Source organism: Megascapheus bottae, chromosome 15 (genome assembly GCF_031878675.1).
Source record: "Megascapheus bottae isolate mThoBot1 chromosome 15, mThoBot2.hap1, whole genome shotgun sequence".
In the NCBI taxonomy this organism is placed as follows: domain Eukaryota; kingdom Metazoa; phylum Chordata; class Mammalia; order Rodentia; family Geomyidae; genus Megascapheus; species Megascapheus bottae.
In genome coordinates, this window is record NC_143523.1 from 27,474,357 (window position 1) to 27,491,038 (window position 16,682).

The window sequence follows — 16,682 nt, forward strand, 5'->3', positions numbered from 1 at the left end:
ACAAAGACAATAATCATCACACCAATTTATTGAGAACATAGTGGAGACAAAGATCTGCCCTGGTCCGCTGTTAGGATAGTGTGTATAAAGTCATGACCTTCAACCTTTCCTAATCAGTCACCTAGGGTACACACTCAGTCCTCACTCCTGTCTGCCCAGAGGGAGAGGGACCCAGACATCAGTAGATTTTCAAACCTTCCCAAGTGAGTCTGAGAGTCAGGGATGAGGGTGGAAGGGAGATAGTTAGATTGTTTGGTAGGAAGAGATGTTCCAGGAATAGACAGACAGCACTGCAGCACTGGGAATAGAGTTATGTGAAATATGCCAATTTTTCACTGCCTGGAGCAGAAGCATCATGATTCTTGTGTGTGTGTGTGTGTGTGTGTATGTGTGTGCACGCACACACATACACACACACACACACACACACACACACATGCATGCTATAACTGAGGCTTGAATTCAGGACTTTGGCACCCTACCACTTGAGCCGTATCTCCACTTCCTGCTTTTTTGCTGGTTAATTGGAGAATTCATCAGTCTCACAGCCTATTCTGTTGAGTCTGGCTTCAAACTTTGATCTTCACACTTCAGCCTCCTGAGTAGCTAGGAATATAGGTGTGACCTACCAGCACCCAGCATTAAAAAATAATAATAATAACCTTACTGCTTAGTGTACAGGATACCCTAGGCTTTTATTTTATTTTCCCTGTGGTTGTCAAGTGGTAGAAATACTCAATTTGGACCCCGTTCTGAAACCATCTCAGCCACTTCTACAAGACAGAAGAGAGGAAAAAATACTCAACCCAGCAAAAAGAAAACACCAAATATCTTTCTGTTTCTTTTGGCATTTATGACAGACCTTCACAGCATGTTTTAATGTGCAAACTGGCCAAAAAATGCACATGATTGTACTTTAATGTGTTATGTCCATAAACAGTGCATTAAAAAAAAAAACTCCACTTCCTTCCTACTGCCTTAAACTCACTGACAATTGGCCTGTGTTAAATGTGGTCTTCAACCACACTGGGCAGCCAGCAGCCTGTCTGATCCCACTCTCTGGAAATTCTACGTGATCTCAGAGGACAGGATCAAATTCTTGATCCCACAGGGAGCTATCACTATGTTCATTTTGCAAACAACCACAGTCTTAGGGGAGAAATGGTGTGTAATATACTGGAGATTCCTTCTGTACACTTGAGAGGCAGAGACAAGAGGACTGTGGGGAAGGATGATGGGTCGTGCTTGTCGTCCCAGCTACGTAAGAGGCAGAAGTAGTAGGATTGTAGTCTGAGGACAGCTTGGGCAAAACAATTGAGACTCGATCAGAAAAAAAAAAGAGGCAATGACAGTAGAGAGGTCTGGAGGCATGGATGAAGTGGTAGAGAACCTCAGCAATAAGCTCATTGAAACACCAGTTCAAACCACAATACTATCAAAATAATTTCTTCTTTTTTTTTTTGTCAGCCATGGGGCTTGAACTCAGAGCCTAGGCATTCTCCCTGAGCTTGTTTACTTGAGGCTAGTGCTCTGCCATAGCTCCACTCTAGGTTTTCTGGTGGTTAATTGGAATTAAGAGTCTACCGAGACTGGCTTTGAACCGGGATCCTCAGATCTCAGTCTCCTAAATAGCTAGGATTATAGGTATGAGACAATGGTGCCCAGCTAAAAAATCATTCATGTAGCTTTTTATGACTACCCTGGATAAAAGCACTGTAAGATCTTCCTCAATGTTTTGCCTTCAACTTTATCATATACCATTGCAATCATTCTTTTTTTTTTAATTTTCTTAATTTTTAATTTTTTTGTCGGTGGTAGGGTTTGAACACAGAGGCTGGGTACTGTCTTGGAGCTCTTTTGCTCAAGGCTAGTACTGTGCCACTTTGAGCCACAATGCCATTTCCAGTTTTCTGGGGGTTAATTGGAGATAAGAGTCTCCTAGTCTTTCCTGGCCAGGTTGGCTTCCAATCATAATCAAGTCTCAACCTCCTGAGTAGACAGGATTACAGATGCAAACCACTAGTGCCTGGTTCTTCTTTTCCTTCTCCTTCTCCTTTTCCTTCTCTTTCTCTTTCTCCTTCCTCTTCTTCTTCCTCTTCCTCTTAGATTTATTTATTTATTAGTGGTATTCAAGGCCTCCTACTTATTAGCCTAACACCCTACCATTTGAGCCATACCACACCCCTTTTTATTTTTCAGGTAGTGTCTTACTTTGTTCTTTTGCTAGAATTCTCCACCTTAAACGTTGTGGGTAGATGGGATGACAAGCCCGTACCCACCACACCCAGCTTTTTCATAGAGATAGGATCTCACTCACCTTTTCCTCAGGCTGGCCTCAAACTTCATTCCTCTAGGTCTCTGTGCTCCCCGTAGCTGGGATTACAGGTTTGGGCCATCATGTCCAGATGTTGACTCACTGCATGCCTTCTGAGAACTCAGAAGCACTAAGTACTATTAGGAGCCAGGAGAAGAGTAAGTCAATAATCAATGCCCATGTTTTCACTGCTTTCTGACAAGAGTCCATGGCTGACTAGACTCCATCAAGACACTAGGAAAGGTCAGTTGTCATCATAGACTTAACCTTGTGGTGTTAGCAGCCTAGGGGTGATAATGTCAGCCATTCCCACTGCAGGACAAATGGCTGCATCATCCCTAGTCGAGGTGTGGACAAGAAAGGCTTGTTAAGCCAGGCACTAGTGGCTTACATCTGGAATCCTGGCTACTCAGGAGGCTGATATCTGAGGATCGTGGTTCAAAGCCAGCCCAGGCAAGAAAATCCATGCAACTCTTATCTCCAGTTAGCCACCAGAAAATTGGAAGTGGCACTGTGGCTCAAAGTGGTAGAATGCCAGCCTTGAACAAAAGAGCTCAGGGGCAAGGCCAGGCCCTGAGTTCAAGCCCCATGTCTGACAAGCAAAACGGACAGACAGAAAGACAGACAGACAGAAAGACTTGTTAGAATTTTCTCTGAAAACCTGAATCTATCTGTTCATCAACATAGATGTTGCACCTTACTGTAAAGTACGTGTTCAGTGCTGGGCTGTGATGGGAAGCTTGCCATGTCTTGTGTTAATATACATGTCACATTTGTGTAATGTATGTGTATTACTAACTTGGATATCTAGAGAACATGTGCCTGGATAAACTGAGAGGATGGGTGGGAACGTAAGGGTGCCATTGCTGGGGGCTGGAGGCAGTGTCCCTAGAGGACAGAGTCATGCTCCATGCCATTCCCCTGTGACATTCTCCCATGTGGGAGTTGGACACTGTCACACTTAAAGTGAGGACTAAGTATCTGGAGCACACTGGACAAGTGCTAGCCAGATAAACAGGACATAGCTACCTAGCTGTCTCAACAATTACCTTCCAATTCCAGTGCTTAAGCAGCATGTCAACTGCACTCAGCAAAATGGCTTCTCCAAGGACAGTGCATGTATGTATGATGAGAAAACGCATGGAGCTGCCTGGGATGGGGGAAGCTTGGTTTTAAGAACTCAGAATTCTGCTTTCCGATTCTTTCTATTAGGAGATTTTGGAGTGATAGGTGATCTTGAAACAAATAGGATTGCTTTCAGTCTAAGGAAGAATCTCCTAATGCTGTTTAGGCATTTTGACTCCTGTCACAAGTTCTTTAGTGATACAGAAAAACAAACCCCAGCCTTTGCTTCTGACCCTTCTCAGCATAACAAAATAATGGGAAGGGGGGGCCACACGCAAATTTACCCATCCCAATTTTGAAATTTAATAAACTTGTCTGGAGTAATGCTTTTTAAAATATGAACTATTTAGCTGAGTGCTGGTAGCTTAGGTCTGCAATTCTAGCTACTTGGGAAACTAAGATCCAAGGATCATGGTTTGAAGCCAGCCTGGGCAGAAAAATCTGAGAAACTCTTATTTCCAAGTAAGTAGCAAAAATCTAGAAGTGGATCTGTGTGTGGCTTAAGTGGCTTTTAACGAAGAAGCCAAGTGAGAGAGCAAGCCCCAGTATTGGCATACACGCGCACAAATCTGAACTGTTTTTGCCTTTGAAAGAGTTTTATATAGCCAAAAATAGATGTGAGTAATCAGTCTCCAAATATCTGAATTCAGAAGCCACTGAATGTGGTTGGTTAAAAAAGGCAATAATTGTCTCTCCAAAATCTCAACTCAGCTGTGATTATCTAACTCTTAATGGTGCTTTGGAATGAATCTAACAGAAAGAATCAATACATCTTCCTGTCTTTCTGTCTCTGATGGCAACTCTGTCTTGAGAAAAGTTAGTCTGGAAGTACCAAGGGGCACTTGACCCTGAGGCCTATGGACCACAGTGAGGGGTTGCTCTCGCCTGGGAAATGAACTTGAAGTCAGGGTTTCAGAAAGGTGGTCTAGGTCACATTTCCTCAAACCACTCCTAAGGATAAGCTAATCTACTGTTCCAGCAGACATCAAGAGAAAACTCAAGCCCCAGTCTCTTAATTCTCCTCTATCTCCTGCTTATATCCTGAGATCAAGGGCGAATTCTCCACACAAAAATTCCAACAGAAAAAAATTGACCAGTGAGAAATTTGGCACCTGTGTGTTCAAAGCATTTTTACAGATGAACAGGCATGGGTGGGCAACTGCCAGACCTTCTCCACATCATGACACTGCAGTCATCACATGTTGTTATAGGGGAGTTCCTTGAACAGATGGCAATTAAGCAGAACATACTTGAGATGTTAAATGGCATGGGAGATTTGGGGCACTGTGTGTTAGCAGACCACCGGGTTATTCAGCCCCACAGAAATCATGCCACACTGGGGAGCACTTCTAAGCCTCAGGGCTTTCTAAGTCCTTTGTATGGAGAAAGAGCAAAAGCATGATCAATAATGAGATCATTTCTGACTAGGATCTTTAGAATAATGCACCAAATGTTAATCGTTTAAAATGCATAAACATTAATTTTTCTCTTTCTCTTTCTCTTTAAACTGAATGTTTGTGGGGATCGTAAACCCAATATCCATGTGACTGCTTTTATGGTTTGCCCTGTTGCTGAACATACCAGCTGTCAGAAAAGGTAACTATCATACATTCTTGTTACAGTTAGGAGTCATAGAGCTAGGGGGTAGCTCAGAGTTAGAATGTTTGCTTAGCACATGAAAAGCCTTTGGTTCAATCCTCAACATAACATCACATGCAAATATATTTTCTTCTTATAATATAATGTGTATATATACATCTGCACCTACCTTTGCACATCCACATATGCATGTACTTAAGTATACAACCATATATATTTAAGTGTGTCAATATAGATGTTAACACAGATAAGAAATAGCCTTTCTTGTGTCTATTTCTCCACTTGCCTCACAATGAATAGAAGTCGGAATTGCAGGTGACGTGTATTTTTGACAACATGACTATTTCTGAGGCAGACTAAAATAAGCAATGAATGAGTTTGATGAAGATCTACTTGTATTATAAATCCAACCACTGTGGGCATAGTGGCACAGACCTATAATCCTAGCACTTACGAGGCAGAAGCAGTAGGACCTCGAGTTCAAAGTTAGCCAGGGTCCAGCCTGAGTGTCAAAGTTTTTATTAGAAAATATTCCACAGGAACCCCATACGTGGTTCTTTATGAGATTCTGAGTGACTCAGAATTTGTCAGAATGGTGTAGGGGCATCTGGTCTAAACAAACCAGAATGCTTCTCTATTTCTGTTCCATATTTTAAAAGTTTCCAGGCTTTCTCTCTCCCTCCCCTCATCACTCTCAATGAATGATCTTAGTTGATTTCCAAATCAACTCTGTGATGCAGATAACGGTAGTTATTTTCTTATCCAGCAGAAGTAGAAATTGATGTTCACAGGGTATGACTTAGAACACAAGATGGAACTCGAAGTAAAATCAGTTTTTCCAACTCTTAACTAAATAAGCTTCATATTATATTGCCTTGTTAGCTTAAAAAAGGTAAGGAAATAAAATAATCTAATTCTGCATATTGGAGACCTTATTTTAATGTATTTGTGGATGTAAATGTCCACTGACAGAGTGAAACAGATCATTGGATGTAAGAAAACACGTCATGTACATGGAAGCCCCACATGTTTATTGGCTAGACAGGGTTGTATGCCCTCCAGCTTATGAGCAGGATTGTGAATGTTTTGTCCACAGGGCACATGAACTAAGGCACATGCTCTCACTTATGACAAAGTCTGAATAATCTTCTACCTAACATAGGAATTTTCCTTTCAGAAATCGGAAGCCTATGTCATTAATAAAGATTTTCCGTTGTGATGTGTCTTTAGGAGGAAGAAATTGTTGACTGGTGGAGCAAATTTTATGCTTCCTTGGGAGAACTTGAAAAATGTGGACAATATATTCAGAAAGGCTACTCCAAACTCAAGGTACTTAGAACCTATGCTACTTTGGATAGAGGAATCAGAATCTCTTAGGTTGGGCCCTATTATGCACATGACCCTGGATTTGGTCCCAGCATTTTATTTTATTTTATTTATTTATTATTTTTTTTTTTTTGCCAGTCCTGGGCGTAAGCTCAGGGCCTGAGCACTGTCCTTGGATTTTTTTCTCTCAAAGATAGAACTCTACCACTTGAGCCTCAGCACCACTTCTGGCTTTTTCTAAGTATGTGGTACCAAGGAATCGAACCCAGGTCTTTGTGCATGCTAGGCAAGCACTCTACCACTAGGCCAAACTCCCGGCCCTGGTCCCAGCATTTTAAAAAACAAAACAAAACAACAACAATAACAACAAAAAAAAAACACTAAAAGGCTAAAAAGGGGAGGAGCCAGAAGTTGCTCTGGCCTCTCAGAGCCCTCTTGCAACAGGCTTGGCTTTGCCAAAGTTCCCAGACATAAGGACCGCTGTTGAGTTATGGTTGTATGACTGCCACTTTGGGGCTTGTGGGCTTCTGGCAGAGAACTGAGAATGGGTTGGTACCACACTAATTAGACCAACAATTATCCAGTTTGATGCATGGAGACCCAGAACTCATACTGCTCTGTGCAAAACAGCGCAAGAACTCAACAAGCTCCCTTCTTTCCTCAAAACAGGGAGGCTAGCTGAAGTGTTGATTTTGCCTTGTGTACAGATAAAATCACAATTCTGGACACAAGTGACAAGCAGTGGCTGTCCCTGGTCTTTCCATTACCATTCTGATTTTCCCGTTCTTCATTCGTTCTTTTGGTCTGCATTACACTCAAGTAGAAACAAATGCTAAATTGTCAGAGCAGTGCATAGGACAAAAAATGTTACTGAGAAATACCTAGTCATTAAAACAAATTTTCCCATCATAGTAGAAAACCCTGGATATTTTTTAGTATCATAAGCTCCTAATGTAGAATTAAAAAAAACACTAATATGAGCTATATGGCGGTGGGTCACACCTGTAATCCAGGCTACTCAAGAGGCTGAGATTTGAGGACCATAGTTTGAAGCCAGCCCTGGCAGGAAAGCCCATGAAACTCTTATCTCCAATTAATGACCACAAAAGGCAGAAGTGGGACTGTAGCTCGAGTGGTAGAGTGCTTGCTAGCCTTGAGCACAAAAGATGAGAGGCAGTGCCCAGGGTCTGTGTTCAAGCCCCAGGACAAATAAATATATACCTAATAAAATGAAAAAAATCACTGCTGTAATAAGTCTCTCTCTCTCTCTCTCTCTCTCTCTCTCTCTCTCTCTCTCTCTCTCTCTCCCTCTCTCTCTCCCTCCCTCCCTCCCTCCCTCACCATTCTCATCCATTTCTCCCTTCCTTCTCTCTTCCTTCTTCCTCCCCTAGTTTTCTTGCCCAGGTATAATTTGTATGCAATAAAATGATCCAATCAATAAATTTTGATACACATCTATATAAACCACTTCCACAACAAGACAAATAACATTCCCACAGCCACAGAAAATTTCTTTGTACTCCTTTGCAGAAAATTCCCTTCAAACTTCATCCCTGCCAGGGGCCACTAAACTGTTATCTATCACCATAGATTGATTGATTTTTGCCTGCTTGTATACCCTCTATAAATGGACTTGCAGTTTTCATTATCTGTGTGTGTGTGTGTGTGTGTGTGTGTGTGTGTGTGTGTGTGTGTGTGCATGTGCAGTGCTTTTTTCATATTCTGCTTTGGAAAGTCATCAGGTTTTGATGTGGATCAGTATTTCATCTCTGGATTGTTGAGTTGTATCTATACCATAATTTGTTTAACCAGCTCTCCTGAGGATGGAGCTGCTGTAGACAATTTTTTAAATTAAATTGGACCCATTTTTATTTCTCTTAGGTAAATACCTAGTAATGCAATTTCTGGCTTTTAGAAACTAGCTGACTTTTTTTTTAAGTGGCTGAATCATCTTATTCCCCCACTGGTAATGTGAGAGTTCTGGTTGTACCAGAACACATCTTTATGCCCATTTAGTCAGTCCTGATTTCATACTCCTGTAATCGAAGGAAACATTCAGAATTGGTTGTTGTTTGTTTGTTCAGATATATGACTGTGAACTTGAGGATGTAACAGACTTTGAGGGCCTGACAGACTTCTCAGATACTTTCAAGTTGTACCGAGGCAAGTCAGAGGAAAATGAAGACCCTTCTGTGGTGGGAGAATTCAAGGTGAGTTAGATGTATGTTCATGTAGCTTTTGTTCTTTTATTTTTATTTTTTGGGGATCCAAGCTAGCCTGGATCCCACAATCATCCTGCCTCAAAACTCCCAAATGCTGAAACTACAAGCATGCACCATCACAGCTAGAAACTCAGGGATCTTTACAAACTTAGGATAAAGGAAATGCAAGCCGTGGGGCGGTGCCAAGGAGAAGGGAATGAGGAGTACAGGGCATTGCAGGCCGTTGCTCAGTGTCTCTTCCCCTCTGCCTGCTCATATCTTGAATGCTCCAGATTCAAACCTCCCCAAACCTGCTCCTGTTCCCATCCCACTGCCCTCTTCAGCAGAACCATATAACAACCTCCCAGTCCTCTGTCTTGTCCAGCCAGTCCATCCTCCCTAGAACCAAATGCTACTATCCTGTGTCTGGGTGGCATAGAATAAACATCACTTGTGTTTCCACGGAATCAAGTCTCAACTTCTCCCAAAGGCAGAGCTAGCCTTATACAAGCTATGTGTCCCTTGTTGTCACCTCTCTCTCAGACACCCCACCCTCCTGTCCCAAACACACCCTGTCCTCTCACAGCTTGGAGCCTTAGGACAGGCTCCACTTCCTACCCTAGAAGCCCTCCCTTCCATCTCTGTGCTAAGTCCTACTCTTCCTCCAAGCGCCAGCTCAGATGTCACAGTGTCAAGAGTTCCTTGGTTGCTTTAGGGAGCATGACTCCCTCTGGGCTCTCACGGGTATGGGTTCACCTCTCTGTAAAGGCATCTTCCACATATGGCATGGATTTGCATGGCTGCCTCTCCCTCCAACCACACTTGGCAAAGCCGTGGCAAATACATTGTCTCTTCCTAATCCTTTACCAATAACCAACGTGGCTAATGGATCAGGGGATTAGTCTTACTCGTGGTCTAAATCTTTCCCACTCTAGCTTCCCACCAGCAATCGATCAATCAACAAGGGTGGGGAAGCAGAGCTAATTTAGCATCCTTGGGCCATACTGGATTCCTTGAATTGAGGGTCTGAGGGTCTTTGATTCCTCTCACTTAGTAGGTGCTTATTTCCTGCTCTCTTCCTGGGTGCACATGGCTGAAACAAAGACCCATGTATTCTAGTCCCAGCTGTTGTGCTTACCTCTGTACTTATGGTGGTTTTGAGATAAAGTATAGGGCCTTTCTGGCCTGCTGGCACCCTCACTCAAAAGATATTTCTTGTGCCCCTAACTGGATGTCACAGCCCCTCATTAGACTCTGGGAGAAGAATAGTGACCAAGGCCTAGCATCCTCCCTACCTCCAGGAAGCTCATCACCTAGTGGAAGATGCAGACAAGAAATCATTTCAAATAACCGGTTCTGGGACTGAGGGGTTAGAGGGGGATGGGCAGGACACAAACACCCCAGGCAGGCAGGGAAGTGCTGGCAAGAAGTGACCTACCTGCCAGCTAGGACCTGGATGCTGAGCAGTTTTCCTGAGAGTGGATCAGGATGTTCACAGCTGATAGGGAAGACAGGAAATCATTGCAATACTCATTGGGCTTCTACCTCTCTCAAAGGGAAGGCAACTTTTCATCCATTCCAGCCACCAGAGTGACTGCTACATCTTGCCCAGTTCATTCTCTGCTTCCAGGGGTTTGCATATAATTAATCTGGGCTGGGCACAGTGGCAGCTCTGGTCTAGAATCGTAGCTACTCAGGAAGCTGAGATCTAAGGATTGCTGTTCAAAGGCAGCCTGGATAGGAAAGTCTATGAGACTCTTTTCTCCAAATAACCACCAAAAAAAAAAAAAAAAAAAGCCAGAAATGTGCATATATTAAAAAAAAAAAAAACTAAGGAACAGTGCTCAAGCCCTAAATTCAAGCCCCAAGACCAGCATAGATTTACAAAAAGAAAAATGAACAGGACACTGGTGGCTCCCATCTGCACTCCTAGCTACTCAGGAAGCTGGGGTCTGGGGATCATGATTTGAAGCCATGCCAGACAGGAAAGTCAGTGACACCGCTATCTCTCCTACTAATCACAGAAAAAGTGGGAAGTGGGAGCTGCGGCTCAAGGGGTAGAATGCTAGCTTTGAACAAAAGACACTCAGGGACAGTGCCCAGGCCCCGAGTTCAAGGCCCAGGACTGTTTAAAAGAAAAAAAAAAGGTTACTTTGGAATCCACTCCCTTCACAAAACACAGTAAAGGCTTCTCTCCACATCTGGAAGTGCACAGCCCAGGAACTTCCTTCCCCGGGCTCCCAGGGCCTTCCCGGAGTCACCTGTACCTCTCTCTTTCTAGGGCTCCTTTAGGATCTATCCCCTGCCAGATGACCCCAGTATGCCAGCCCCTCCCAGGCAGTTTCGGGAATTACCTGACAGCATTCCACAGGAATGCACAGTGCGGATTTACATTGTTCGAGGCTTAGAGCTGCAGCCCCAGGACAACAATGGTCTGGTAAGAGTTTGGGTGTGGGGCTTCTACTGTAGCAAGGTAATTACAGTCTTCAGCCCTGGTAATTGTGTGTTCTTTCTTCTTGGGCGTCTGTTATCTCACTAAGGGAAAGATACTCTATCATAAACAATGCTTTCAGGAGGGGTGTCCCAGGGAGCATTTACCCAAGAGCACCCAGGGCTTAAGGCCCTCTGGTTCATCCTTCTCACCTTACCCTAGTGACCTGGGACCGGGCTGTTTCAGTCACAGGCCCCTCCCCCACTTGGTTATCCACACAGCTGCTCTGAAGGCAAGCTGGCTGGCTGCCACCCAAAGGGCATGTCCCTTTAGGCATGTCCCTTTAGTTGGGAGTGGGTATGGAAGCAAGTTGAGTCGATCCCAGAAACTGAGTTCACTTTGAACTTGGAGAATGACATAATATCTCATCTGTCTTGTCCTGGCAGTGTGACCCTTACATAAAAATAACACTGGGCAAGAAAGTTATTGAAGACCGAGACCACTATATTCCCAACACTCTCAACCCAGTTTTCGGCAGGTAATGTACATTTTTATACCTTTTTCTGTCATTCATTTCTTTACAGACTAGGTACTAAAGATATATGTATATGTATGTATCTAGATATACATGCACATATATACACATATATGTACACATATGTATGTGTATAATATACAATTTTATCTATTATCTATCCATCATGGGTGCCCAACTCTGTACTAAAAATATGATCATGATTAGACAAATACTCTAGTTGGAGAGACAGTAAGAAATAGATAAATACACAAGAAAAATGATTTCATCAGAGTGAGCACCATAGGGAAAATAAGTTATAAGATGAGCTTCTGTCAGAAGAGGTTTGCTCTGAGCCCTAACAGAGTAGAGAGACGGAGCTATGTGAGGCTCAGAAGTCTAAGTTCAGGAATTCTGTGCCAGGAGAGAATTTAGCCAGGTGAAATGCAATCTGTTTTGAATCTAGGACATTTTGTTTCTGCAGTTTCCACCCATCAAATAGATTACTGACTCTATTATTCAAACAACCCATCAAGATGGCAGAAAGGGAAGGTTAGGGTTAGATATTTGGCTTCATATATATTTTTTTCTCCTATAACCTTGAAGTAGCATTCTTTTCTTCCAGATCACAGCCTAAGACTTAGTTTGGAATTGTTGTATCTGTTCATGAGGACCATCTCAACTGACTGTTACATAGGCTGGCAGTAACTAATAGCTGCTAAGTGCTTCCTGTGTGCAGATACCACACCCACCATCTATAGAAAACATCTCAAAAACCTCACAGCTTAGTGGTGTGCTCTTCGTATGTCCCTATTTCAGAACAGAGAAAATTGAGGTTCTGGGAGAATCCCTGCCTAACATCCCCAGCAGAGTCTGGATTTGAAGTCAGGCCATCTGAGCCCAGTGTGTCTATGCAGCTTCAACCTGTATCCTGCTATTACCACCATTGTTGCTGCTACCCTGGCCTGATGATCACCATGTCAAACTTATTAGCAGGTCCGGGCATGGTGGGACAGCCCAGCCCAGCTTCCTGGGTGAGGCCACAGAGCTCCCAGAGCCATCACCAAGCCTGTAAGTGACAGAACTCAGCACTCAATGTAAGAAGAAATTTCTGACTCAGCGCTAGGCTTTCCCCCAGGCCCTATTTATAGAAAAGCCATCACTTGAAGAAAGCACTAATAGTGCTTTTTCCCCAAACTCTGCTGAGTGGAAGAAAGAACACTGTGTTCTTGTTTGTTGGTTTGTATCATTATGCGTGTTCTGTCTCTGTCTCTGTATCCCTTGCATATGTATGATCTTTGTCATGTGATCAGTTTCTCAGGTTTGAACACGGAATTCTTACCCACATGCATGAAAGGCCACACACTCAGCCCCCAGACCTTACACACACACACACACACACACACACACACACACACACACACACACACACACACGTGTGTGGAGTGGAAGTAATCCTCTGGCTCTGCAATATGATCGTTTTCCTTTTCTTCCACTGATCCAGCCCCAAGGTCTAGACAGGAAAAGGCACGCAGGGCAGGAAGCAGGGCTCCACACAAGGAAAGCCAGCTTTAAAGGGAAAACGGCTGCCCTGTCTGACTCACTAGTCTCAGAGGAGCCAAGCACAAGCTTAATTAAGTGGCAGGAAAAGTCTTGCTTGAAGCCACCCTGCAAGGAAGTGATGCTGTCAGCAAACCCAGCCAGGCCAATGTACTGACTTTCCCTCAGCCAGCAAGGTGGAGCCCAGGAGCCAGGCTCTGCCAAGGGAGTCCAGTGACCCGGGTCTATGGCATCTGCTTAAGAGGTGGCTTTCTTCTCAGTAGTAATTTAGGAAGGGCGGGCGGGACTCAGACAGGAATTTGAGAAACAGCAACCTTTTCTTCATGCTTAACCATCATAAGAATGTTTTATCATCACATCTTGGCATTCTCCAGCTCATATTCAACAGAGTATTCGTGTCTCATAAAAGATAAATGGAAGTTCCAGGTGGAGAAGGGAGAAGTGCTATTTAGTCAAACAAAAGCACCTAGGCTCAAAATGAAGATCACTGCAGGACTTCTCAGAGCCCTAACTTTGTCCAGAGGAACTCTAAAAGTTACTGAATACCTAGTAGAGGACAGGTATCAAAAGAACCAGAGTCAGAGTGGCTGCGAGGCCTCTGACATCACACCTTATTAGTGACCTCTATCTAGGGACTTCCCCTCTCCTATCAGGGTAGGTTAAAGAACCACAGCTCTACTTCTGGGTTTTGAGTAATTAATTGGAGATAAAGAGTCTCACAGGGACTTTTCTGCTGGGGCTGGCATTGAACCATGATCCTCAGATCTCAGCCTCCTGAGTATCTAGGATTACAGGTGTGAGCCTCCAGCACGGTAATACTTTATTATTGTGGTCAAATGCTTCCTAAATAGTTCTTCATTTAGTAGTGGTAAGTATAGTTACCGTTTTACAGAGAAGAAAACTGAGCCCAGAGACAGCTCAGCTACGACTTGAATCTAGATATTTAAGCCTATACCTTTCTCCAGAGCAAGCACATAGTCTCTCTTGATTTTATTACTCATGTTTATCAAGATTCCCAACTTACCCTGGATGCACTAGTTCAAGGTCCTGTGGAGCCATTTCCTTGGGAATTTGTGTGTGGACCTGGAATTTTTGTGAAATATTTGGATGGATGGTGAGGAGTCTAACCTGTTTCTCTCTATTTAGGATGTATGAACTAAGCTGCTACTTACCTCAAGAAAAAGACCTGAAAATTTCCGTCTATGACTATGACACCTTTACGCGGGATGAGAAGGTGGGAGAGACTGTCATTGACCTGGAGAATCGCTTCCTCTCCCGGTTCGGTTCCCACTGTGGCATTCCTGAGCAGTACTGCATGTGAGTCACTCTGCCCATGAGTGGGGATCATTTATACAGTCAAACACCAAGGCTTGTCAACTCATTCATTAATTGTTTTTTTGTCAGTGCTAGACTTTAAGCTGAAGGGTTTTTGAACTCTGGTGTTCTGTCACTTGAACCATGTCCCAAGCCTTTTTTTTTTTTTTTTTTTTGCTTTTAGTATCTTTTTCAAGATAGGGCCATGCACATGCTTTCTCTAGAGCTGGCCTTGGAGTCTGATCCTCCTATTTGTACCTCCTGCCAAGTATATATCAGCCTGTTTGTTGGGGTGGGAATTTCACTAACATTTCCCATGTCATTTTTAATGTGAGTATTTTAGAGCCAGGGCTGCCACATTGTTGGGTTTATGCCATAATCTATATAAATGGTGGCTACAGGAGCAGTGTGATGCCTCACCTACATGACACTGGGAGAATCTGACAACCAACTTGTCACCTCTCCCCCCGAATGTCAGCGACTGGGGTCAGTAATGTGTGATGGTAGTTCACTGCCCTCTGGAAACAGCTCCAGTCCCCCAAATGGATGAATTTAATAGTGTCTCCCTACCCCTGCCTGCTCTCTAGTGGTTTTCTTAGTTAACTAATGAGACAGAGCTTGCCATTTCTGTTCTATGAGTTTGCTCTCTTATGACTATAGTGATCTGAATGAGACTCCTCATTGCACAGAGAAGATGAAAAAAATAGCTGGCCAGTAGCTCCTGCCTGTAGTCCTAGCTACTCCGAAGGCCGAGATTAGAGAATTATGGTTCAAAGCTAGGCAGAGCAATAAAGTCTGTAAGACACTTTGTCTGCAACTAAACACCAAAAAGCTGCAAATGGAGCTGTGACTCCACTGGTAGAATGCCAGCCTTCAGCAAAAAAGCTTAGGCACAATGCCCAGGCCCTGAGCTGAAGCCCGAAGGCCAACACACACACACACACACACACACACACACACACACCTATACACATGCCACACACAATAATAACAATAATAATAACTTAAAATGATAATGATTGACTGAGGCCAAAATTGTCATTATCATCAGGGGACTTCAGTCCTCTGAAGTAGATTTCTAGGTAGAAGGGAAGGCATGTAGTTCATTTCCTGATCCCATTATTTGGACGTGTCTGAAGGTAAGTGAGTATGCATGTGCAAATCCAAGAACACATAATCTGCAGTTACTCCAGAATGTATGATGCTTTCCCCAGGTCTGGAGTCAATACGTGGCGAGATCAGTTGAGACCAACACAGTTGCTTCAAAACGTAGCCAGATTCAAAGGCTTCCCACAGCCCATCCTTTCTGAAGATGGAAACAGAATCAGATATGGTGGACGAGACTACAGTTTGGATGAATTTGGTGAGCACATGGAAGAGGACTGTTACCCATTCTTATTGCTGCATTTAGGGGAGGGGTGGACAGAGCCACAGTGTCGATCATATCATACAACAAAAGCCACACACACTTTGACAGCTTTGGCTGTCAAAGTGAACACAGTTTCTTGTCTTACATTTCACTTAGAGTGTTGAACACGAAGTTGTAATAGCTCGTTTCTGTGTAATGCGTAATTAGCTCAGAAATGATCATATAGCAGTGCAAGAATTTTTCTTCCAAGTTTTTTCCAGATCTTTTCTTAGAAACCTCAGGAATGCTGGTGGGAATGGAGGGAGGGTTGTCCAAGAGTCTGCTATGTCCTTGTTTTGCTCATATCTAAGGATGTGATCTCGCTATATCCCAAGCAGTCATTTGGGGCATACCACCCATTCTTTGTCCCATTGTGCCAAAGGTGGAGATTCACTTCACTGGGCATTTTTGGAAAGGTGGGGGCAGTGCAATCCTGGCCTTGAAGGCTGTGTGGAAAGCTACATACCAACACATGAGAACAAACTTGCTTCCTAGCCTTCAACTTGACCTTGGTATTGAGAGAAACTAGGTTCATTCTTTCCATCTTGACATAGATTACATTGGACCAGAGATGCAGTTCATTGGTAGACCAGTTACCTAACATGTGCACGGTACTAAGCTTGATCTCCAACATTGAACATACCTACTACTACTAATACTACAACTAATAATAATAATAATAATAATAACAATAATAAAATCAAGAGGATTTAATTTCAAGGAGAATTAGATATTCAAGAACTGTTAGTGCTGCTCTAAGGAGTAAACTTAGAAAAGCGACTGATATTAAAAAGGGAAGGCATCACAATCTAGTGATGAATGCTATCCCAAATAATAAGATAGCTCTCTACAATAGTCGATATCTATCATGAGGATTTTTCCAATTACTA

The 16,682-nt window shown here is 43.3% G+C and overlaps 1 protein-coding gene across 1 annotated transcript in view; it reads left to right on the forward strand.

Annotated features, from left to right (window-relative positions):
- The window catches only part of Myof (myoferlin), a 124,590-nt gene that overhangs the window by 92,970 nt on the left and 14,938 nt on the right, over positions 1-16,682 (forward strand). Inside the window, exons 39-45 of the mRNA XM_090346244.1 lie at positions 5,024-5,035; positions 6,269-6,367; positions 8,449-8,574; positions 10,847-11,002; positions 11,443-11,534; positions 14,217-14,387; positions 15,599-15,747. Coding sequence (XP_090202370.1) covers positions 5,024-5,035; positions 6,269-6,367; positions 8,449-8,574; positions 10,847-11,002; positions 11,443-11,534; positions 14,217-14,387; positions 15,599-15,747 — 805 coding nt within the window. The remainder of the gene's footprint in view (positions 1-5,023; positions 5,036-6,268; positions 6,368-8,448; positions 8,575-10,846; positions 11,003-11,442; positions 11,535-14,216; positions 14,388-15,598; positions 15,748-16,682) is intronic.